The sequence below is a fragment of the Orycteropus afer genome, unplaced genomic scaffold (genome assembly GCF_000298275.1).
Source record: "Orycteropus afer afer isolate SDZICR_OR568_19922 unplaced genomic scaffold, OryAfe1.0 scaffold00001, whole genome shotgun sequence".
Taxonomy (NCBI): Eukaryota; Metazoa; Chordata; class Mammalia; order Tubulidentata; family Orycteropodidae; genus Orycteropus; species Orycteropus afer.
In genome coordinates, this window is record NW_006921588.1 from 5,514,775 (window position 1) to 5,538,950 (window position 24,176).

The 24,176-nt window shown below is 36.7% G+C and overlaps 1 protein-coding gene across 1 annotated transcript in view; it reads right to left on the minus strand.

The window, feature by feature from the left end:
• PMS1 (PMS1 homolog 1, mismatch repair system component) overlaps positions 1-24,176 on the minus strand; it is a 146,065-nt gene that overhangs the window by 31,547 nt on the left and 90,342 nt on the right. The window contains exons 5-8 of the mRNA XM_007950224.2: positions 19,732-19,854; positions 18,809-18,952; positions 17,748-18,625; positions 3,894-4,382 (exon numbers count right to left, since the gene is read on the minus strand). Coding sequence (XP_007948415.1) covers positions 3,894-4,382; positions 17,748-18,625; positions 18,809-18,952; positions 19,732-19,854 — 1,634 coding nt within the window. The remainder of the gene's footprint in view (positions 1-3,893; positions 4,383-17,747; positions 18,626-18,808; positions 18,953-19,731; positions 19,855-24,176) is intronic.

The following is a 24,176-nucleotide window of genomic DNA, read 5'->3' on the forward strand; positions in this document are numbered from 1 at the left end:
AAAGAAAGAAATGTGCTCTAATATAAATAAAAACTTCATTTATAAATAATGCCATTTTATACCATTAAAACAGATAGTATTATACATTGTTGAGTTACCCAAGTTGTCCATTCCGCCTAATTTTCAATTGCTAGTCAAAGGTGCTCAAATAACAAAATGATAATAATACCTCTTTTTTTTACCTAAGAACTTATAAATTTAGCAATTAAGAACTGGGGAGAGCTTCCTTAGTTTACTGAAGGTATGGCATTATTTCTCAAAGGTAGCATATGAAATAATTTTGAGTGGCTAGGTCTCAAAATTTTGAGGTAGTCAAAGATTATCTCTAGCACAAATCAACCTTTCATATTGGTTCTAAGCTTGGTTATATAGCCTCATATCATGAGTCACTGCAAGAAGTTGTCTGTTGTGGTTGACATGTAGGTGGTTTCTAGTTTCCCATTCATCCAATGAACATTCAAGTGCCAAGTGACAGATACTATTTTAGGTATATGAAGCACTGTTCTATGTCCCAGCACAGGATGATGAATTGCTATTTCTTCATGACAACTCTCTACTCCTTGAGACAGTAAATGGATAGACGATGTCTATGCTTAATCTCTGAAAAGTTGAAGACCACCCCTGGGCTATGAGAGAACTTTGTCAATATAACAGATATACTGATGGTCTAACTAACCTTCAGAAAATCAACTTGAGAACTGGTGCTCCTGGTGGTGATGATGGCATAGCATAGCAATTAATGGTTTAGGCTCTGGAGTTAGACTGTCTAAATTGGAATGTTGGATCTATCTCTTATTTCCTGGGTGGGTAAGCCTAAGTAAGTTACTTAACTTATTCTGTGTTTCAGTTTCTTCATCTATATATACAATGTGGATAATAGTACCTACTTCATAAGACCATTGTGAATATAAGATCATGACACCAAAGAGATTAACAAAGTTCCTATCACATAATAAATACTCAAACATTAGCCATTGCTATTGTTATTACTCCTGGACACTTACTTTTTATTTTGCAGATTTCTAATTACTCTATTCAGAGTAAACCATACAAACTGGGATTAGAACTCTTGTGAGAAAACTAAACCCAACTCATATTACCCTGCCAACAATGTGAGACAGTCTATATATTCAGTTTTGAAAAACTTACAAATGTAATAAACCAAAAAAACCCAAACTCATTGCTGTAAAGTCAGCCCTGACTCACAGCAAACCCTCCTTGGGTTTCCGAGGCAGTATCTCTATGGAAGTAGATCGCCCAACCTTCCTTCCAAGGAGTGGCTGGTAGGTTTGCACTGCCAGCCTTCCGGTTAGCAGTCAAATGCCTTAGGCACTACAACACCAGAGCTCCTTATAAATGTGATAGGAATGTCGTATTTTAGATACTCTTATTAAGTATAAAAAAGAGAAATGTTAACATGTTGTTGTTGGTGTTATGTGCCATCGAGTTGGACCTGACTCATAGTGACCCCTCCTTGGGTTTCCGAGGCGATATCACTATGGAAGTAGATTGCCCAACCATCCTTCCAGGGAGTGGCTAGTGGGTTTGAACCATTAACTTATTAGTCATGGTTATTCATTCTTACAGAAAGCACTCAGTTCATATAGTATATGAAAGGAAGTACTTCATTTTATGTAATAGGAATGTCATGTTTTAGATATTCTTACTACATTTATAATGAGCTCTGGTGGCATAGTGCTGAGGCTTTTGACTACTAACCAGAAGGCTGGCGGTCCAAACCCACCAGCCACTCCTCTGAAGGAAGGTTTGGGCAATCTACTTCTGCAGTGATAATGCCTTGGAAACCAAAGGAGGGGTCGCAATGAGTTCAGACTGACTCGACAGCAGTGAGTTTGGTTTTTTTTGTAGTGTAGTGCCTAAAGCACCTGACTGCTAACCAGAAGGCCGGTGGTTCAAACCTCCTCGGAAGGTTTGGGGCAATCTACTTCGGAAGGAAGATGGGGCAATCTACTTCCATAGTGATAACGCCTTGGAAACCCAAGGAGGGTTCGTTATGAGTCGGGTCAGACTCAAGGCCACATAACAACAAGATTTTTAGGAATGTCATATTTTAGAAGAAAAGGGGAAAACAATTTTGGATCAAGCTTTGTTGTTGTCCATATTCAATGAGAAAAAAAGTTATTTTCAGGTTAGTCTGAACCCAAATAATAGTTTTTAATGTGTTTTTTTTTTTTAACAACAGTACATCACATAGGAAAATATTTTGAAAACCTAAAATCTGGACAAGCACAAAAAGTTTTTTTAGATCTAAACGAAAGTTTACAAAGATCACTTGGAAAAGGAATCAAGTTTAAAAATCCAGTTTTGCCCTAACTCTTTTTTGAAGGGAAAAAGAGAAAAGTACTATCAGACTTTTTAATTGTATGTTTTAAAACAGTCTAAAACACTATTTTCTTATTCCTCCTTTGGCAGTTTCCTAAGCCAACCTTAATACTATGAAATATGCTGGATTTGTAGTTAAAGTTACTAAACTTAACTTTACTATTGCCCTTATTTAAAAAGACAGCTTTAACAAATGCTTTTCTGTATCTAGAACTGAATGTGTCCTAGAGAACAAATTCTTTTTAATTTCAGAGTTTTTATCTCCTTTGTCATACATTATGTTCTTTTCTACCTGTGTCAGACTGAAAAAAAAATGTTAAATATACAAAAGAGAAATGTTCACATATTAGTTATTCATTCTTACAGAAAGCACTCAGTTCATGTAGTATATGAAAAGGAAGGACTTCATTTTATAACTTGCAATAAAATAATTCAGACTACAATTGTTAACGAATAAAACCATCAGATGGAAAGACTGATGGGAAACTTTCATGTGGAAGGGATAACTGCCTTTTGACAAGATGAAAAATGATGCAAATAGTACCACCTATTAAGCAATCTTGCCAGAAAATACAATCTAAATCTATGCAAGTCTCCTGCGATAAAGAGAGACATAAGAGACGTAACAGCCAAATGTAATGTGTGGACTTTGCTGAGATATCAACTAAATTGAAATCTTTAAAACTATAATAAAGGATATTTTTGAGATAATGGAGAATAATTCCAAGGAATTATTATTGTGTAAGATATAAAAAAATCATTAGGAGAAGACAAGTGATTTTTGAGTGATGTATACTGAAAGATGTGGCAAATGCTGTAAAATGCTTTAGCAAAGGAAAAACAATATATAAATATAGATAAGACAGATGAAGTGAATGTAGCAAAATCTGGATAACTGTTGACAAAGGTGCTCACTGTATAATTCAATTTTGGTGTATGTTTGGAAATGTTAAAACAAATGGCATAATTGAGGAGTGTTACAGCAAACTTCACTATTACCCTAGGGAAGTCACTAATATACATGAGAGACTTCAGCTTGAGTTTTATTAATTATAGAAGTGAACTACAGGCAGTATCTTGGTCATGAATATCTGACTTACTGATGACAACTCTCACCTGCCCTTTAATGTTACATAAACCAGCCATCATTTTGCAATGACTGAACCAATCTTACTCTAACAAATACTTCATCACAATCACCTTCACCTGTTGCACATGCTCCAAGCCTTTTCTTGAACTACAGTGAGGCCAAATAAGAATAGTATTCGCCTGTTCTGACTTACCTACAAATCATTAAAGACACAGTTAGGAACTGATCTAGTTTGTACTGCAGAGACTGCCTGTATGTAAAATATTCTAGAATTACACACTTAAACCAATTAATTCCATTAGGATTAGAAATCAAGTTTTTAAAAAAGATTTCTTTAAATAAAAACCATTTTCCCTACTAGAAAACACTTTCACCTTTTTACCTTCAATTTCTAATCTAGTATGAATTAATACATACTTATAGATTTTAGAAATAGAAAATTTATATTACTTCACCATACCTTTCTGTTAGTATAATTGGCTTTTCCAGTGGCTCTGCAGGAAGTTTATGATTCTCAAGTAGTCTTTTAAACAGTAAGGCTTCTTCCATTCTATATGGGTTTAATAACATCACCTCTTTTTCAGATGCAATTAGCCAGGCATCAGGAAACTTAAGATTGTGGATCAAACAAAGTTCATCCTTCTCTTCTAAGTCAAATTTCTTATGCTTCTGAAAATTTATTTTTAAGTTTTGCATAGAAAAGGGGATCTGTACTATTTTAGTATTTTGATTCGTGTTTTTCCCAATTTGAGATTGAAAGAGTTCATCAAGTTTTGGCTGATTAGAGGTTAATGAAGCTTTCAACTTGTGCTTCTGAGCCAAACTCCATGCGCTGGTGGGTTTGGCCTTTTTTCCACCATCTTTTAATGATACATGTGACTCCTGCTCAGTGGCTCTCTTTATTTGCCTATTGTACCGCTCCAAGTCTTTAGCAGCCTTCTCTTCATATCTAAGGAAAAAGATAAAATGGAACTAATGAGATCATAAATAGAAATATTAACCATCTGAATTAAAAAAAAAAAAAGCTTGCATTCCAATTCTAATAATTATGGAGTAGTTTTTATTGGACTAACCATTCTGCATATAAGCATGATAAACTCTGAACAAACTATAAAACTCAACTATTTAAAATAGCATTGGGAGCACCCAAAAGTAGGCAAAAATTGGAAGGAATTCAACCCCTAAAAAAAAAAAAAAAAAAAGATCCACATTTATACAGTTTCTACTCAAAAGGCACTCCTCAGCACGAAGCAGGCTGGCCAGAACTGAAGGAGAAAGCTACACTCTAATTAGCCGGAGTCATCAGAACACAAAGCTTCTTGAAGTCGTAACTGGTAATTAAGGTGAAAATCCCATATGTGGTAGCCCAGAGGAAAACAAAACCGAGAAGGCTGAAAGAGTGGAACAGAGATTTTAGCTACTACCTACTTACTGCAGGGAGACAGCAGGAGTTTGAATTCTACAGTTAGATGGCTTAGTAAACACCCTGGGCTTTCCATTAAAACTGGAGGAAGGCCACATCTTAGGGGTAAAAACTATGTCCTAGAACTAAGAAAAATGCCATAGGGCTAAGGACAAAGCTGAAACAGTCTCTCCCTAACAAAATATAAACAAAACTTCCACAAGTTCAAGGTGATCCATAAGTGATTCAAATACCTGGTAAAACAAAAATCAACTCTTTTCAGAAGATAACAGAATCCAGAGCCCCCACAACATATCAACTATAATGTCCATTATACAATCAAACTTTAAACCAAGCAATAAAGCAGGAAAATGTGATTACGGTAGAGAGAAAAAGTGGGCAACAGAAATCAAAGTCATGATGACCTAGATACTGTAATTAGCAAAGAAAAAGCATTTAAAAACAGCTTTTATAAACACTTAAGTACTTAAAGGAAAAGATGATTATATGAGAGAATATAAGAGGGAATCTCCACAGAGAAATGGAAATTAATGGAAATGTCAAGTCTGTAACTAAAAAATACAGTCTCTGAAAATTGAACTGGATAGGCTTAGGAGCAGATCAGAGATGACAAAAGAAAGGGTCAGCAGAAATTACCCAATCTGAAGAATACAGAGAAAAGAGACTGACATTTAATCAACTTGGAGAAATACAACAACTAACAGAAAGAAGCTCAGTAAATCGTAAGCAGGATAAATGCAAAGAAATACAAACATTGGTATTTTACAATCAAACTGCTGAAAACCAAAGACAGAGAAATCCAGAAATTAGAGAAAAATTCATTACAAAAATGGAGCAACACCACAAATGACATATAAGTTCCCATCAAAGGAACGGAGAGCCAGACGGCACTGAGTAAGTATCATAGGAACCCAGAATTCTAAATCCAGAAAATAGCCTTCAGAGATGAAGACAAAATGGACATACTCTGATAAAAGAAAGCTGATAATGTGTTGTCCATATACTTCACTACAAGAATTGATTTAAGAGAAATGACACCAAATAGAAACTCAGATCTATAAGAAGGAATGATAAACACTGGAAATGGGAATATGCGGGTTGAAGGAAATAAAAGAATGATCTTTTACCAAATTCTCTTAAAATTTTTCTTTGTAAAACAACTGTTTAAAGAAAAAGAGCTACCATTTTAAGGTGGTGTTTATACTGTATGTAGATATAAAAGATATGATAACAGTAGTACAAATAGCAAGGTGGTAAATGTATTTATACTTGCAAGGTTTTTAAATTTTAGATGAAACACTATACTTTTAACTCTAAGTAGATTATGATAAATTAAGGATGCATAATGTAATCCCTCAAAGCAATCAGTATAATGCACAATAAAAAAGGAGAGCCAATAGATTATAATCCAATGCTAAAATATATTTTCTTAACCCCTCAAAAAAGGCAACAGTAACAAAAACAGAGGAGCAAAACACACATGGGACAAATAAAACACAACACTAAAATGGTAGACCTAAACCCAGCCATATAAATTATTCCATTAAATGCACTAAACATTCCCACCAAGAGGCAGAGACTGTCAGACTGAATTTACAAAAATCAACACTCAATTATAGGAATCTACAAGAGATACTTTAAATATGAGATACAGATAATTTGAAAGTAGAAGAATGGAAAGAGCCATACCATGCAAAAGGTTAAGTATAAGAACACCAGAGCTGCTACAGTAACCTAAGAAGTAAATTTCAAGAAAACAAGTTTTACCAAAGATAGAGGGGCATTTCATAATGATAAAAGTCACCATTAGAAAGATCTAACATTCACAAATGTACACGTACGGCTTAAGGAAGCCTCAAATGACATAAAGCAAAATTTACAGATCTAAAGGGAGAATGAATATGGAATCATCATTGGAGATCTTAATACCCCTTCCTCAGTAACTGAGACATCTGTGGCAAGAGGCGATGGAGAAGCTCAATATCTTCAGCCAAAACAAGGCCATCTTCAGCCAAAACAAGGCCAGGAACTGACTGGGGAACAGACCATCAACTGCTCATATGCAAGTTCAGGCTGAGGCTGAAGACAATTAAAACAACTCCACAAGAGCCAAAATATGACTGTGATTATGTTCCTCCTGAATTTAGAGACCATCGAAAGAATAGGTTTGAGGCACTGCACACCAATGACCGAAAACCAGAGGAATTGTGGGGATGCCATCAAGAACATCATCCATGAAGAAAGCAAGAGATCATTAAAAAGACAGGAAAGGAAGAAAAGACCAAAATGGATGTCAGAAGAGACTCTGAAACTTGCCCTTAAACAGACAGTAGCTAAAGTGGATGGGAGAATTGACAGGATTAAAGAGCTGAACAGAAGATCTCAAAGAGCAGCTCAAGAAGACAAAGTCAATTATTATAATGAAATGTGCAAAGACCTGAAGTAGGAAAACTGGAAGGGAAAAACACACTCAGCATTTCTCAACTGAAAGAACTGAGGAAAAAATTTAAGCCTCGAGTTGCAATACTGAAAGATTCCATGGGCAATATGTTGAGTGATGCAGGAAACATCAGAAGAAGATGGATGGAATACAGAGTCATTGTACCAAAAAGAATTGATAGATGATTATCCATTTCAGGAGGTGGCATATGATCAAGAACGAATGATACTGAAGGAAGAAGTCAAAGCTGCACTGAAGGAACTGGCACAAAACAAGGCTCCAGGAATTGACAGAATACCCATTGAGATGTTTCAACAAACAAGATGCTGCACTGGAGGCACTATCTATCTATGCCAAGAGATGTGGAAGACAGCTACCTGGCCAACTGACTGCAAGAGATCCATATTTGTACCCACTCCAAGGAAAAGTGATGCCACAGAATGTGGAAATTATCGAACAATATCATTAATATCACATGCAAGTAAAATCTTACTGAAGATAATTAAAAAACGGTTGCAGTAGTATATTGACAGAGAACTTCCGGAAATGCAAGCTGGATTCAGAAGGGGATGTGGTATGAGAGACATCATAGATAATGTCAGATGGATTCTGGCTCAAAGCAAAGAATACCAGAAAGATGTTTACTTGTGTTTTATTGACTATGCAAAGGCATTTGATTGTGAGGATTACAACAAATTGTGGATAACACTGAGAGGAATGGGAATTCCAGAACACTTAATTGTACTCATGAGGAAGCTGTACAAAGACCAGGAGGCTGCTATTCAAACGGAACAAGGGGATACTGCATGGTTTAAAATCAGGAAGGGAGTGTGTCAGGGTTGTAACCTTTCACCATACTTGTTCAATCTGTATGCTAACCAAATAATACAAGAAGTTGGACTATATGAAGAAGAACGTGGCATCAGGATTGGGGGAAGGCTCATTAACAACCTGAGATATGCAGACAACACAACTTTGCTTGCTGAAAGTGAGGATGACTTAGAGCATTTACTAATGAAAATTAAAGACTATAGTCTGCTCTATGGATTACACCTCAATATAAAGAAAACAAAAATCCTCACAACTGGACCTATAAGCAGCATCATGATAAATGGAGAAAAAAGGCTCAAGTTGGCAAATACTTCATATCACTTGGTTCTACAATCAACGCCAATGGAAGCAGCAGTCAGGACCTCAGACGATGTATTGCATTGGTCAAATCTGTTGCAAAAGACCTCTTTCAAGTGCTGAAGAGCAGAGATGTCTCCTTGATGACTAAGATGTGCCTGACCCAAGCCATGGTTATTTTCAATCACCTCATAAGCATGTGACAGCTGGACAATGAATAAGAAAGACCAAAAAAGAGTTGATGCTTTTGAGTTGTGGTGGTGGCAAAGAATGCTGAAAATACTGTGGACTGCTAAAAGAACTAACAAATCTGTCCTGGAAGAACTGAAGGAAGAATGCTCCCAGGAAGCAGGAACGGCTACACTTTGTCTCACCTACTTGGTCATGTCAGATAGGACCATTCTCTGGAGAAGGATGTCATGCTTGGTAAAGTAGAGGGTCAATGAAAAAGGGCAAGGCCCTCAACAAGATGGAGTGACAGTGGCTGCAGTGATGGGCTCGAGTATAGTAGGGATCAAGTGGTTGGCACAGGACCAGGCAGTGTTTTATTCTGCTGTGCATAGGGTCGCTATGAGTCACAGACAACTTGACGGCACCTAACAACAACAGTAACTGAAAAAAGTAAAATAAAAACTAGACAAACAAAAATCAACAAAACTATATTTAAATAATACTATCAACCACTTAGGAGCTTATGGTTCAACTTTCAGCCAAACAGGCATAGAAGGTGAACAATAACACCAGGGAAGTATGCATTCCCTAGAATAATGAACAATACAAGATAAAAGGGCTGTATTTGCCTAGGGATAAAGCTCAGAAGGCAGGAGGGGACAGATAGGAAAGGAAGAGGAATGGAAACAGTAAACACAGGGAGGAAGTGGGAAGACTGCTGTCACATTGTGGGGATTGCAATCAATGTCATGAATCAAAATATTTAAGAATCATGGATTGGAAAATCAATTTGCTCTGTAAACCTTCACCCACATCACAATACAGTTAAAAAAAAATTACTTGCATTAATGAATACTTCATTTAATTATTATGTTACTGATAAGATTATAGTTATTCCTATAATAACACAATTAAAAATTATATTAAATTTACAACAATTTTATAGCTAACTGTTAAGTTTTTCAGCTGTTATTTACTTCTCATTTTAGAGCCATTAATAAAAAATAAACTCAAATAAATGGAACAAAGTCAAATCATGTTTAATTCAATTTCAAAGGTAGAGCATAATATTTTATAATTTACTGCATAAAAAGAGGCCTTTTCTTTTCTTCAGAAACAGCAGGAATAAAATGAAACTTCTAGAGTCAAAGACTGTCTGTACAATGGTTATACAAACACTTTCCTAAAACAGTGAGTTGCCTGGGTTCCACCTTCAGTTTCAGATTCTCCAGACCCAAGCTGAGATTGTATAGTTGTTTTTATAAAGCTCCACAGGTAACTACAATGCAGTCAGAATTAAAAACTACTGTTTTGTGTTCAGCAAAGTGTAATGGTTAGCAGCACAGGACAGTAGTTAGCAGACACTGGTGAAGGCCTGGTCTGGTGAAACCACTTAGTAGCTCTGTATGCCTACACAAACTACTTAATTTATCTGTTGCTCAGTACGCTCATTTGTAATATGCAGGTAAGTCATAGCTCTATCATAAGCAACAAAACAAGCTGCAATGTGTCAAACATTTAGAACAGTGCTTGTACATTCTATTAAGAAACTTATGTATCTTATAATGAATGGGACATGAGACTGGTAAGCAAGTGGTTGGCAATTATTGAAGCAATCCTGCTAAAATTTAAAACAAATGAAGTTTTAAGTTTGAGATTAGAGGATTAATGTTATTTCCAGTACCCAACTCTTAAGAAACTGGATGAATTTTATGATAAAGCATTTTTAAGAAGAAATCTGTATAGATGTGTTGTTGTTGTTGTTATGTGCCGTCGAGTCGGTCCCGACTCACAGTGACCCCTCCTTGGGTTTCCGAGGCAGTATCACTACGGAAGCAGGATTGCCCAACCTTCCTTCCGAGGAGTGGCTGGTGGGTTTGAACCGCCAGCCGTCTGGTTAGCAGGCAAGTGTCTTAGCCACTATGCTACCAGAGCTCCTAAAAAAAAAAAAAAAAACTATTTTGGGGAGAATTACATTACATGTTGAAAGTGAGACTGAGAACCAAGAGACCACAGACAGCACACATATAGTTTGTACTCACTACATGTTTTACGAACAAATGTTAGCTGGGTGAGAATGTTTAAGGCTTTATTTCATTGTAAACTAGATGGAAAATGCCTCTTTGAGTACATATTTACAATTTTTTAAGCTATTTCCTCCCATTCCTACTTAGTATCTGAAGTTCTGGATTAGCTATATAGCACATATGGTTTTTAACACTATTTATTTTCAAAAGACCCTAGAAATAAGTATTTTAAGTTCTTGGATGTTCAAATTGAGGATTTTTCCTCTGTGGTGGAAAATAAGTTGAAGACAAAGGTCACCATTTGTAATTAATTATAATGTGCAAATTTTTCACATATGGTACCAATCTTTCATTTACTCAAGAAGTCAATTTAATTAGTTCCTTGGGAAATATAATATATTCAACACAATACTAAGAAAATGTTAAGAAAAAACAGCTGCTACCTTTGTACTTAATGCCATTAAGGGATTTAGTAACTTGAATGGAAAATATTAATCCTGAACAATATTGTGGTTTGATTTGACCACTAGTTAATTAAAACAATGTTCTTATGACTAAAGGTTTCATCTAATCACCCATTTACTAGTATTTACCATTTTCAATACTCCAATTGCAATACTATTTTTAGTTATTTTAAATAGAAATATGTTTATAGCCACTATAAACGAAAGCTCAAGTTACCAATGACTGAGGCCCGAAGTGACCGGGAGAATCCAGGGCACAAAGCCTGAATTGGGATGTGAATCCACTAGAGAAAAGTAGAAGACAGCAAGAGAAAAGAAATGCAGACTAAAAAATGAAGGTACTCCTTATCCCAAAGTCTGTCCTAAGCTCTCAGCATAGTTCTAACAGCTGAACAACACTGTCCTAGTCCTCAGTCAAACTCTGTGACATGGCTTAAGGAACCCTCCTCTTTAACAAAATGTAGGAGAGCATAATAAAGAAAGATGGGAAGGCATGATCTGGCCTGTGCCACACTCTTATGTTCTATTCTAGTCATAGAGAGTGATTTTTAGTTCCTGAACACTATCATGTTCCTCCTAACTTCTGCCTTCTCACATGCAGTTTCTTCTACCTAGAAAGTTCCCTACACCTACAGGGTTAATTCCTACTGAGGGAAGCATTTCCTGTCCCACAGATGAGATTAGGTTTCTAACAACTATGTGTTTTCATAATTCTTTTTTGTATTTCCTTTATTGTAACACTTATCACACCTATGATTATTATGTGTTCACACGCCTGTCTTCTTCACTAAATTGTACCAATTATAAGTAGAGAAAGAGCATGTTTTACCACTATATTTTAAGGGTTGGGAGTTGGACTCAACTCTACGGCAACAGGCTTGTTTCGGCTCACTTTTTGTTGCCTTATTTAAAATCCCCAACTTTTCCTCTCCATATCATACTCCATGAAAATTAACAAAATTCTTAACTAAAGCATAGATGTCTACATTTCCAGGATACTATCTTGGAGGAGAAGGCCAAATTTCTAAGCTCCTTTCCATCCCCAATTTCATTGGCTTTTTTAAGATGCATTTTTGCATAAAGCACCCCAGGGCTGTTCAGTTAATTTTGTTCTGAGTTGCTTACAAATGCAGCCTCAGGATTCTGCTCATTTCTGGTATAAGCTCATGTATTAATTTCCTAGGGCTGCTGTCACAGATAACCACAAACTACTGGGTTGCTTAAAACAAAAGAAATTTATTCTCACAGTTCTGGAGGCCAAAAGTCCAAAAGGTATGGGCAGGGTTGGTTCCTTCCAGAGACTCAGAGGTCTGTCACATGCCTCCTTCCAACTGCTGGTAGCTGCCAGAAATCCTTTCTGGTTTTTGTTTTGTAGAGGCCATCACTCCAGTAGTCTCTACCTCTTTGGTCACAAGACATTCTTCCTGTGTCTCCAGGTGTTCACACATGGCCTTCTTCCAGACACCAGTCATTGGATTTGGGACCCATCCTAATCCAGGATGACCTCATCTTAAAAGTGACTATATCTGCGAAGACCTTATTTTCAAATAAGATCACATTCACAGGTACTGGGGGATAAGAAGAGGGGTACTAGCGATGTAGTGGTTAAATGCCTGGCTGCCAACTGTAGATGTGAAGGCTTAGAATCCACCAGCCATTTTGTGAGAAAGATGTGACAGTCTACTCTGTAAGGATTACAGCCTTAGGATCCTAAAGGGCAGTTCCACTCCATCCTATAGGGTTGCTCTATGAGTCAAAACTGACTCAAAACAACATGTTTGGTTTTGGGAGCTAAAACTTAAACATATCTTTTTTGGGGATACAATTCAACCCACAAGAACAATCTTGAAGCAATTAGTATTAAAATAAATACTTTTAGCAATTTATGTTCTCATCTTTTCAAAACAATTATAGTGTCTCTGATATGACTAGTTCATCACAAACAAATTTTAACCTTACCCAGAAAAAACACTTTATTATCCCTAAATTATCCTCATTAACATGTTCTATGTGGTACTGTAGGATCTTACTCCTGTTGACCTCTCTGGCTTCATTTCTCACTAATTCAGCTACATTAACCTTTCAGGTTGCAGAAAAAACTAGTTTTCCTCCCACTATAAGCCCCATCTCTACCACCATTCACTCAACAATTTGCTGACCCAGCACCTCTTCTACACACACACACACACACACACACACACCCCAACTAGGAGTCTATCTGGTACCTGCTACTCGTACTTCAGCTTAGATAGCACTTCTGATTCCTCACTCCCTCTAAATGCTCAGTATACTACTACCCTGGGTTTTCCACTAGATAGGACACTCCACAAAGGCTGGGAAGCTGTCTTGTTCACCAACCAATACAGCATCTACCACAAAAATTTTTGAGTAAGATTCTAAGAAACAAAATAACTTGTGAAAGGTCACACAGACTGGTTCTCACTTCATTTCTATTTCCATCATATATGCAATTGCTTATTTTCCACAAAGAATTTGAAATGGCTATTATAGGAGCTCTGGTAGCATGGTGCCTAAGGCACCTGACTGCTAACCAGAAGGCTGGCGGTACAAGCCCACCAGCCACTCCTTGAAAGAAAGGCTGGGCAATTTACTTCCATAGTGATACCACCTTGGAAACCCAAGGAGGGGTCGTTATGAGTTGGGTCAGACTCAACGGCACATAACAATCACAACATTTCTGTTTATGATTACAGGAAAAAAAATTTTTTTAGGTTTAAAAGAACCAATATATCAGTTGACAGTATAATAATAAATCCCCAGATGGACAAAAAAATTTAGGTAAACAGAACAAAAAACTTTAAACTATTTTAAATAATAAAATTATCGGTGGTGGTGTTACTGTTATTCTTTGACATGTTTTGTGTATTAAGGATTAAAAAAATGAGTTAATTTGTGATTTTCTAATAGTAATTTCTGGTGTCATTGAAAACAGATTCTCAGCATGGAAGAAAGGAGCTATGAATACAATACCAAAGAGAGTATTATATAGTATATAGTTGTTGTTGTTGTTGTTGTTGTTGTGTGCCGTCGAGTCAAACCTGACTCATAGCGACCCCTCCTTGGGTTTCCGAGGCAGTATCACTACAGAAGTAGGATTGCCCAACCTTCCTTCCGAGGAGTGGCTGGTGGGTTTGAACTGCCAGCCGTCTGGTTAGCAGGCAAGTGTCTTAGCCACTATGCTACCAGAGCTCCCTAGTATATAGTATAGCTCTCAATCTGAACTGAAAATACCACTACGAGCTAATGATATATTTTTTAAAATCCCTAGTTCTGTGAGTGAAAAATCTAACAATGACTATCTCAGTAGAAACAGACACTCCTAGCTCTTAGACTGTGCTCCCCAAATAGCACTTCCCACTAAAAGGAACAAGAGTTTCTTGGAAAAATGGTTGATCTAGGAATGGTGTAAGAACTGCACAAGATCAGTCAGGAACATCTTTTTATACCATTAAGCTAGGACACTACTGAAGTCTACTAAGGTTGTATCAAAAGGATTCATGAGCCAATGAAAAGGCTCCCACTAGCCAAAGATGGGACAATTTGAGCATCAATAAGGATAATAACTGAAACAGACTGCAACACATCAAATATATTTAAATCGATAAACTTATGATACTTAAAAAACCAAAACAAATCAATCTTTCACTTTTGGAAGAAACTAGTGAACCAAGTCAAATAGCTATAAAAAAAAAAAAATACACAAATAGAAAAGGAAAGTATCAAGCATTTACCTTGCCTTTTCTAAAGGAAGCTACCACCAGGTAACTAAATATTAGACAAAGGTAAGTGTCTCTTTATAGAAGTATTTTAGCAAATAAGTAAAAAGAATGATGAAATGATAAACCACTTTGCAACTTTGAATGAATTAATGAATCTAGGCATTGATCGTCAATGGCTAGAGACAAAAAGAGATATAATGAGACACAATATGCTTTATGATGGGAAAAAATACCACCTATGAATACTTCTTGCCAAAATAATTAACCAAACAAGTAAAGTAAGAAGAATTAAAATCTGAATTTGATCAGGCTTCTAGCTACAATGATCAGTTTATAGGACATGAAAGGGCAAAATGTTAAATGGCACTAGACATAAGCAAAATCCAGAATGTGAAAACTCTGAAGGACTAAATATCTAGTTTCTTCCATAAATAAACTGTAAAGCAAAATAAAAAAGGGCAAATAAAAATTAGAAGAGGCTTAAGAGACATAGCAGCCAAAATAGAGCAGACATAATTTGGGTCCTTATTCAAATAAACAAACAAAACATATAACATTTATGAAACAATAATTAGAAATGTGAACACTGGATATTTACTGGATATTTGAAGCTATTAAGGACTTAGTGTGCTTTTTTTTTTAAAGTTATGACAATGGTATTAAGATTACGTTTAAAGTATGAGTGCTACCTTTTAAAGATAAATCTCAAAATATTTAAAAGATAGATGATATCATGCCTAGGACTTGTTTTTGAATAATAAGAGAAGTGAGTAGGTATATGGATAAAGCAGGACTGATGAGATGATAATTGGTTGAAAATAGGTGATAAGTTCATTTATTGTTTTTTTCTACTTTTGTGTATGTTTCAAAAAGAACAAAATACAACCACTACCTTTCCATTACCAAAAATAGGCTGAGATTTCTAGAAAAGTTAATTTATGGAGATGTTTTCTATTGGTGTTAACAGTAGTCATTATTGTATTAATTTGACTGTGTCATTATAGGACTAAATTATCTAGTGAAAATATTTTAAAAATTATTGGTCAAGTGACACATTATATTTAAAATGTTCTCTAAAAGCCTGACATACTATTAAGATGTCTTGAATAACAATACACAATTGTACACACTGTTCTATTCTTTCATTTTCTCATGAGCCAGAAATGCAAAACATGGTATTTTGTGTTTATATTAACTGCCCTAAGTCAATCAGAAACATCTATCATACTATCTTTGAAACTTTTATTCAGCTCATCTGATCTAAACAAGGCAAGTAATTTTATATAGTTATTTAAATCAAAATGTAAATCAAACCACATATGTACTTACCAACAAAACCCCAATACAGCTTCAAAACCCACTGCTACTGAGTCAATTCCAACTAATAGCAACCCCCAGTGGGTTTCCAAGGCAACAAATATTTATGGAAGTAGACTGCCCCATCTTCCTCCCAAGGAGCAGCTGGTGGGTTTGAACTGCCAACCTTCTGGTTAGCAGTCAAATGCCTTAGGTACTGTGCCACCAGAGTTCCTAATATAGTTTACATGTTGCCAATAATCAAATTTTAGAAGAAAGTCTTGATTTATACTGATTTCAGTTTAACAAAACTAAATTGAATCTGCAACAATGGCACAGTTTTAGTTTTTGTTATGTGTTTTTTGGACCAATTTAAGGGCCGACTCAATGGCACGTAACAACAACAACAACAAGGGAGAGAATAGTCAAGATACTTTCTTTACAACACCTCTGTTCTAATTTTTCTAATGCAGAAATTAAAAAAAAAAAAAGTCTTGCTATAGAAAAGTTCTTTAACAAGGTAGAAAAGAAACAGAAGCAAATGGTGGTTTTAAATTGAGAAGTGCGGTGCAGTGAATAACCTGGTATGGTATTTTTAGCCATGGACTTTGTGACTCCCACCTGATTAGTGGGTGGGACCATGCAAATAAGGTATGTAAAACTCTAATGTGAGGACTGTTTAGTTTAGCTATGCTGCTGGGCTTAAAATGAGCCCTCCTAGAGACAGAAGAGGGGATCTCACATCCATGAAGAAAGAAGAGCCAGAAGTGGAGTGGAGAAGGTAGAGTGGAGCAGGTCCTTGGACCTGAGATCTCTATGCTGGACCACCTTGGCAGAGAGATGGTGGCAGTGGAACCAAGAGCCTCGAGACAGAGTGGTGGGCTTACCTGGCCCACAGAACGAGAAAGCCGACTGCCTTTGGGCAGGAGGCTTGCTGGCCGAGTGGGGGAGTACATACGCGTACCCATCAGCAGTGCTAAAAGAACTTTGTAACGCTTGCCCAAGAGAGCAGATGCCAGGCTAAGAGGCCAAGGGCCAGAGAGGTGTGTCTTAGGGCATAGCAGAGGGGAGATTGTCCTTTGAAGAATTGTATCCTGAGAGCATTTCTGAACCTGACTTGTGGCCTGTCACTTCTGTAATAAACCCCATAATCGGAAGTATTGTCTATGAGTTCTGTGTGGCCACTGTAACGAATTACTGAACTCAGCACAGAATAAGTAAGTGCCATGAGAGAGATGGCTGGTGTCAGAGTTAGGAAAAAAGGTAGGAGGGTGGTGGTATTTCTGGCCTCACAGGAATAAGCCTTGGGCTGTGGATGGTAACTCTGTTTCCCTCTTCGTGAAATTGGAAGAGGTCAGAAGATGCCGCTTCTAATGCCCTTTTTGCAAAAAGAATGATAAACCTTTGACAACAACCTTTATAAATCAGAAAGAGGTTAAAGCTAGTACCAAAAAAAAAACTTTCAAAATTAACAACAAAAAAGAATGATGCCAAAAAACGTTACCCTATTTAAGCCAAAAGACTTTTTCCATAAATAAGAACTTTTCTTTTTTTTTAAACCTAGTGCGTCATATAGAATGGAAATAGCCGAGCTTTGAGGTCACATGAAAGCTCTGGAAACTTACTTCAGCTTTTCCTCTTCACTCAATGTCTTCCACAGTTCTTCAATCTGTACTGTTGCATCCTTGATACTGGTCTTAGAATTTTCTGTGAGAAACTGAACACGATGATCTTGAACAAAAAGGGCACTTGCTGACATAGGTTTCTTGATTATTCGATTGCTAATTAAATCATAAGCTGTAAGTTGTCCAGATTTGTTATCAACCACATTTGACTTTTTGTTACAGGGACCCTCACAGAGATTCTTTGGTTCAGGCCTTGGATTATTATTACATGCTACACTTTCTTGGGGTGTTAAAATTTTCACAGGTTCAATGTTCTTTCCCATTGAATTTTTAAGTACATTTCCCTTGCTCCAGTCATCTGCACAAATTTCTAAAGATGTCTCAGGGACTGCTGCTTCCTCATTTCCCCCACTTTCATCCATATAGCCTTTATTACCAGTTTCGGATTGGATATGCTTAATAGAACCTGTAAAACAAGTTTCATCATATTTATTTTGGAAGTCTTCAGATGATAAACTATTCACTGGGATCTCTTGAAATGTATCTCTTGAGTTCTTATCAGTGATAGAATTTTCACTACTAAAATGATCATCACAATGATCACCAAGACTTAACTGATGATCCAAATAATTATCAGTGTTTTTTCCAGATTCATCATTCTGTATATCATTTTGGAAAGGAACGGATGAAGTATCAACATCTGGACAATTATTTCCAGATGATTCCATTTTATTAAAAACCGCATCTGTTTGTGCTGTTGTATTAACAACCATGCCAGCTGAGGAAACATCTGTTTTACTGTTTTCACAAGAATTTGTACTAGGTAGTGGTCCATAACAAGTCATCATCAGATTTTCAAGAGCAATCAAAACAGATTCCTAAAAATAAAAATTAACAAATGTTAGAAGAAATTATGAAAATTAGAAGTAGGCAACAAGATTTAAAACAATAACAAAAAATAAAAAATATAAACATAAAGAAACAAGTCTTTTTCATATGGAAATAGTACTATACAAATTTATAAATAGCATAAATACAAAAATTGTCTGAAAAAATGTTACCTTATTTTGTAGTAATACTTGACTTTTATCTGGTGTTAAATTTACATCCACATCAGCTGTAGGCACATCAATTTTCAGAAAGTAAATGGGATATAAACGAGTAGATTCCTTTAGGCACTTCAGATTGTAATAATGCCGGATTAACTAGAAACATAAATAATGAATAAAAGACAAAAATACCATGTAATTATTTATAATTTTATATCTTTATAGATAGTGTTGCCAACCTTAAATACTACCAAATGGGACAGATTAAATTGAGAAACTGAATGGAGGTAAATGTGTATTAGGAAAAGCAGTATCTAAGTAGAAATAGTCACTTAGAGGCCTTGAACCTACATTAAGCATGAATATTCAAAAATACAAATATCCAATGCAATTTGCTCCATGGTTAAAAGGTAATCATGTTGTGGAAGCTCTGAAAGCCTAGGGTTCAAATCCAAACTCTGGTAAATTCCTGGCTATGTAACCTAACAGAGCTCTAGTAGCATAGTGCCTAAGGCACTTGACTGCTAATCAGAACAATGGAGGTTCAAACCCACCAGCCATTCCTGGGACGGAAAGGTTGGGCAATCTACTTCTGTAGTGATACTGCCTCGGAAACCCAAGAAGGGGTAGCTATGAGTTCGGTCCAACCCTATGGCACATAACAACAACAATGTAACCTAAGAAAGTCACTTAACATCTTAGCTTCCTCACTATATATGGAGATAATAATCCACAGTAAGTAGTTATGAGAGATAATGAAAAATCTTATGTAAATTTCCTTGCACAATGCTTAATGTTATTCTATCTCTTTTTTTCTTCTTTTCCTTATTTTAGAGACGATTCTTGGAAGTAGCTTTTTTAACAATTTGACAAACGATGGAGCTGGGTTTTACTTCTGATTCAAGTGATTTTTTTTTTTTTCTATAAGAGATTACCTTTAATATGTCCTTCTGATGTATTGGTCGATTGTTTATAAAGATGAAACTCCTTTCTGGAGTTGAAAGACTTGTGAGAGAGTGGTCTGCATCAAGCTTTGGAAGAAATCCACTTAGATAAATCTAAAATTGTAATACAACATAATTAATTTAATATGCAATGTCACCAATAAATGTGGTTGCAGGGTCTAACTATACATAATACGTTAAAAAGAGAATACAAACAAACGGATTTTCATCCTAAGGTGTTAATGAGCCATATGCTTAGCATTAAATCTAAAGGAAATGCCAAAGTATGTTAAAATGATGTCCTCTTTTTAACATTTAATGATTTTTTTGGAATGCCACCTTAAGGACAACTGAGCTTTAACAAAATCTTCATGAATACATTCAAATATTTAACAGTCATAGGATATAGGATATGGAACATAGATACAAATTTTGTTCAACTCTATGTTCTGTTTTTTTTTTTTTTCCTCAAATTATGACTTTCTCCTGCTGTTTGCCTTTTTCTTTTTAACTACTTTTCCCATAAAAAAGTAACTGTTTCTATCTTTATTCTGAACATGCTATAAACCCAAAAACAAAAACCCAACTCACTGTCATCGAGTTAATTCCAACTCACAGTGACCGCCATTGGGTTTCTGAGGCTGTAAATCTTTAAGGAAGCAGAATGCCTTGTCTTACTCCCGTGGAGCAGCTGGTGGGTTTGAACTGTTGACCTTCTGGTTACCTTCTGGTATGCCTTATCCACTATGCCACCAGATGCAGGAAATAGGTTTTTATTTCTCAAAAAACACACAAACCCTCTTTGTGGTGGTTAAGTTTGTGTGTCAACTTGGCTGGGTCTGATTCAGTGGCTAGGCAGCTGGATGTAGTATTCCCCATGTTGAGACTGGTAATCAACTCCATGGTGGAATCTACTGTGAGCAGCTGAGTAGTTGCCCTAGGTCTGCTTCCTGTATATAAGGAGAAGCCTTGGGGAATGGTCTCTAGCTTATGGCACACTTGAGCCCTGCATGTAACTGAGTCATTGCTCAGCAGCCTGCCATGCTCTCCCGATCCTGGAACTTTCATGTACTTCAATTAATGGCCTGCCATGTGGTTTGGTAACATGGGGACTGAGCCTTTTTACTTGTCAGCCTTGGGCTTGTCAGTCTCAGCAGCCAGCAGCTGCCTGAATGAAGAAAAGCCTCTAGCTTCAGTGGGCCAGGAACAGGAGGCAGAGCTAAAGCCCAAGGTTGAAGGGCTTTCACCAAGCCCCTAGAGCTTGGCACTTTGAACTTGGACTTAAAGCCTCCAAATTGTAAGAATAAACTTCTGTTTGTCAAATCCATCCCATTTGTGGTATATTCTTGTCAGAGCAGTACTAGGTAACCAGAACATTCTTTAAACTAACTTCCTCAGGGCTAAACACTGATTACATTATTGTAGTTTATCTTCATTTTTGTTAGGAAACTTCCAAAATAATATTACTCATTATTGAGGTTCTATCTTTTTGTATTTTACAGATGTGTAAAGAGGGAGAAAATGAAGGAAGAGCCTAGAGGAGAGGCCCAGAGGGAAGAGAAAGATAGAAAGGGTCCAGAAGACAGGTAAAATGCTCCTACTTTCACTTCTAGCTAATTAACCTACCTAAAGCTCTTATGGCACAGTGGTTAAATGCTCAGCTGTTAACCAAAAGGACAGGAGTTAGAACCTACTACTTAGCATAGTGCCTAAGGCACTTGACTGCTAACCAGAAGGCTGACGGTTCAAACCCACCAGCCACTCCTCGGAAGGAAGATGAGGCAATCTACTTCCGTAGTGATACTGCATCAGAAACTCAAGGAGGGGTTGCTATGAGTCGGGTCCAACTCAATGGCACATAACAACAATAACTTACTCTGTGGGAGAAAAGATGTAGCATTCTGCTTCTTTAAAGATTACAGCCTTAGAAACCATATGGGGCACACATGGGTCATTATGCAGCAGCAGGTTTTGGGTTTAAAGGCAATATAGAGATTTATTAAGAATACAGTATAAAAAGCCAGACTGATTTAGTTTGAATCCTAACTCTACTACTTACTAGCTATGTGATCTTGGTCAAGTTATTTAAAATACAGGCCTATAATCTCTTATCTGAAACAACTGGAACTAGATATGCTATTGTTAAGAAGCACTAATAGCAAAATTTCAGGCTAGGTTAATAAGAAAAGGCAGTTAGAAGTGGGGATGCTATTTTTAATTAAGCAGAAATCATGAGGCTCCATATCCACAGAGCCTTAGACTGTCACCTATGTCTACGGTTATCCCTGCCCTTGGAAATAGTGTTTAAGGAGCAGCAATACTAATTTTAGAACACCAAGTGCATTATTGTCATGGTGCCAAATTGTGCCAATTTGTAAAAATAAACGAATAAATCCAGATAATCCATTACAAAATGATACTACTTAATCAACTGTAAAACTTCATAGCATTTATTAATGGTTGTATAATTTACCAGGTAACATGAGACTCTCTGAAAGTACCTGCTGAGCAGTAGGGAAGCAGTATGAAGCCTCTAAAAGACTTACTGGGTTTGTGGATTAAAATCTACCCTGAACAGAGTAAAGAGTAAAAGTTAAAAAATTAATTAACATTGCTAGTGTTTTCCTTTTACACCATCTTGGTTAGCCAATGAATAAATACTGTTACTTCCAAATACTGAAATTTGAATATGGCTTAGTATAACCTTAAGAACTAACAAACTATATTCAAGTTATATGGAAAAATAAAATGGCAAAATCATATAAAATGTTAATAAAAAATAATCATGCTTATTGTTGCTCTGGTAGCATAGTGCCTAAGGCATTTGACTGCTAACCAGACGCCTGGTGGTTCAAACCCACCAGCCACTCCCCGGAAGGAAGACTGGGCACTTCCAAATAGAGATACCACCTCAGAAACCCAAGGAGGGGTCGCTATGAGTCAAATCGACTCGACAGCAGTAAGTGTGGTTCTTTTTTCAGTTTTACTGTTGTTAATTGTCATTAAGTTGATTCCAACTTATGGAGACCCCAGCCAGGTGTGTCAAAGTAGAACTGTGCTCCACAGGGTTTGTCAATGGCTGTTTTTTTTGGAAGGAGATACCCAGGTCTTTTATGATGGTCCTCCTGAGTTCTATCACGAGACTCCTTTTTTCTTGTTTTCTATTTACTCTCTCAGAGTTGTTTCATCTACATCTATTGTTTCAACAACTACATACACACCACTGACCCTATGATAGAGATCTATCCCCACATATTTACTATCTTCAACTGGTTGTCACTGCAAATCTCAATTACTCCATATTTGAAGCTTAATGTATTATTTTAACATACTTTTACCTTGCTGTACAATTGGCTTCTGCTTAGATAGTCCTTTAAAGGAGCTGTAGTGGTGCTGTGGTTAAGGCATTCGGTGGCTAACCAAAAAAGATCAGCGGTTCAAACCCACCAGCTGCTCCGCAGCACAAAGGTGAGGCTAACTGTTTCCATAATGATTTACAGGCCTTGGAAACCCTATGGGGTCACTATGAGTTGGAATCGACTTGAAGGCAATTGATTTTTTTTTTTTTTAAATCTATTCCTTTAATGGCAGTGGGTTTGTTTTTTTGGTTTATTCCTTTAAAGAGCCCTGGTGGTGGAGTGGTTAAGCTCTTGGAGGTGCAAATCCACCAGCTCCTCCACAAAAGAAAGATGTGGCAATCTGCTTCTGTAAAGAGTGCCACCTTGGAAACTCTATGGGGCAGTTCTACTCTGTCTTATATGGTCACTATGAGTCAGAATCAACTCGATGGCAATGGGTTTGGTTTTTGTATATTCCTTTACCATGATAAAAAGCAGTATCATTTACCCAGTCTGTCAAACACTTCCCTCCTATACTCCAATGCCACTGATGTAACTCTTACTAGTCTCCTAACATGTCTTTCTTCTGTTTTAGTAACTTCCATTAACATTAGAGTTACATTTCTAAAGTAAAAATTTAAGTACTTCTGATCAGGATAGTGGAGTAAGTTCATGCATAAATTCCCTTCTCCCTCTTCCTAACTGCAAATGCATAGCATTGACAGATTAAAATCCATTTTAAAACCCTTTCAAAAGACCTAATCACATAAAGAGGAGCTCTGGCAGCACAGTGTCTAAGGCATCTGACTGCCAACCAGAAGGATGGTGGTTTAAACCCACCAGCCACTCCACAGAAACAAGACTGGACAATCTACTTTCATAAAGATTTACCACCTCAGAAACCCAAGGGGGGTGGTGGTCACTATGAGTTGGAATCGACTTGATGGCAGTGGGTTTGGTTTTGGTTAATCGCATAAAATTAAGAAAAACATCTTTAAGGATGTATCCTATATAACAGGGAGTGATGGCTGAAATAAATCCTCAAATGCCATAGGATCAAAACCAAGCTGGGTCAGTTGAAAATTAAGTTCTGGCATG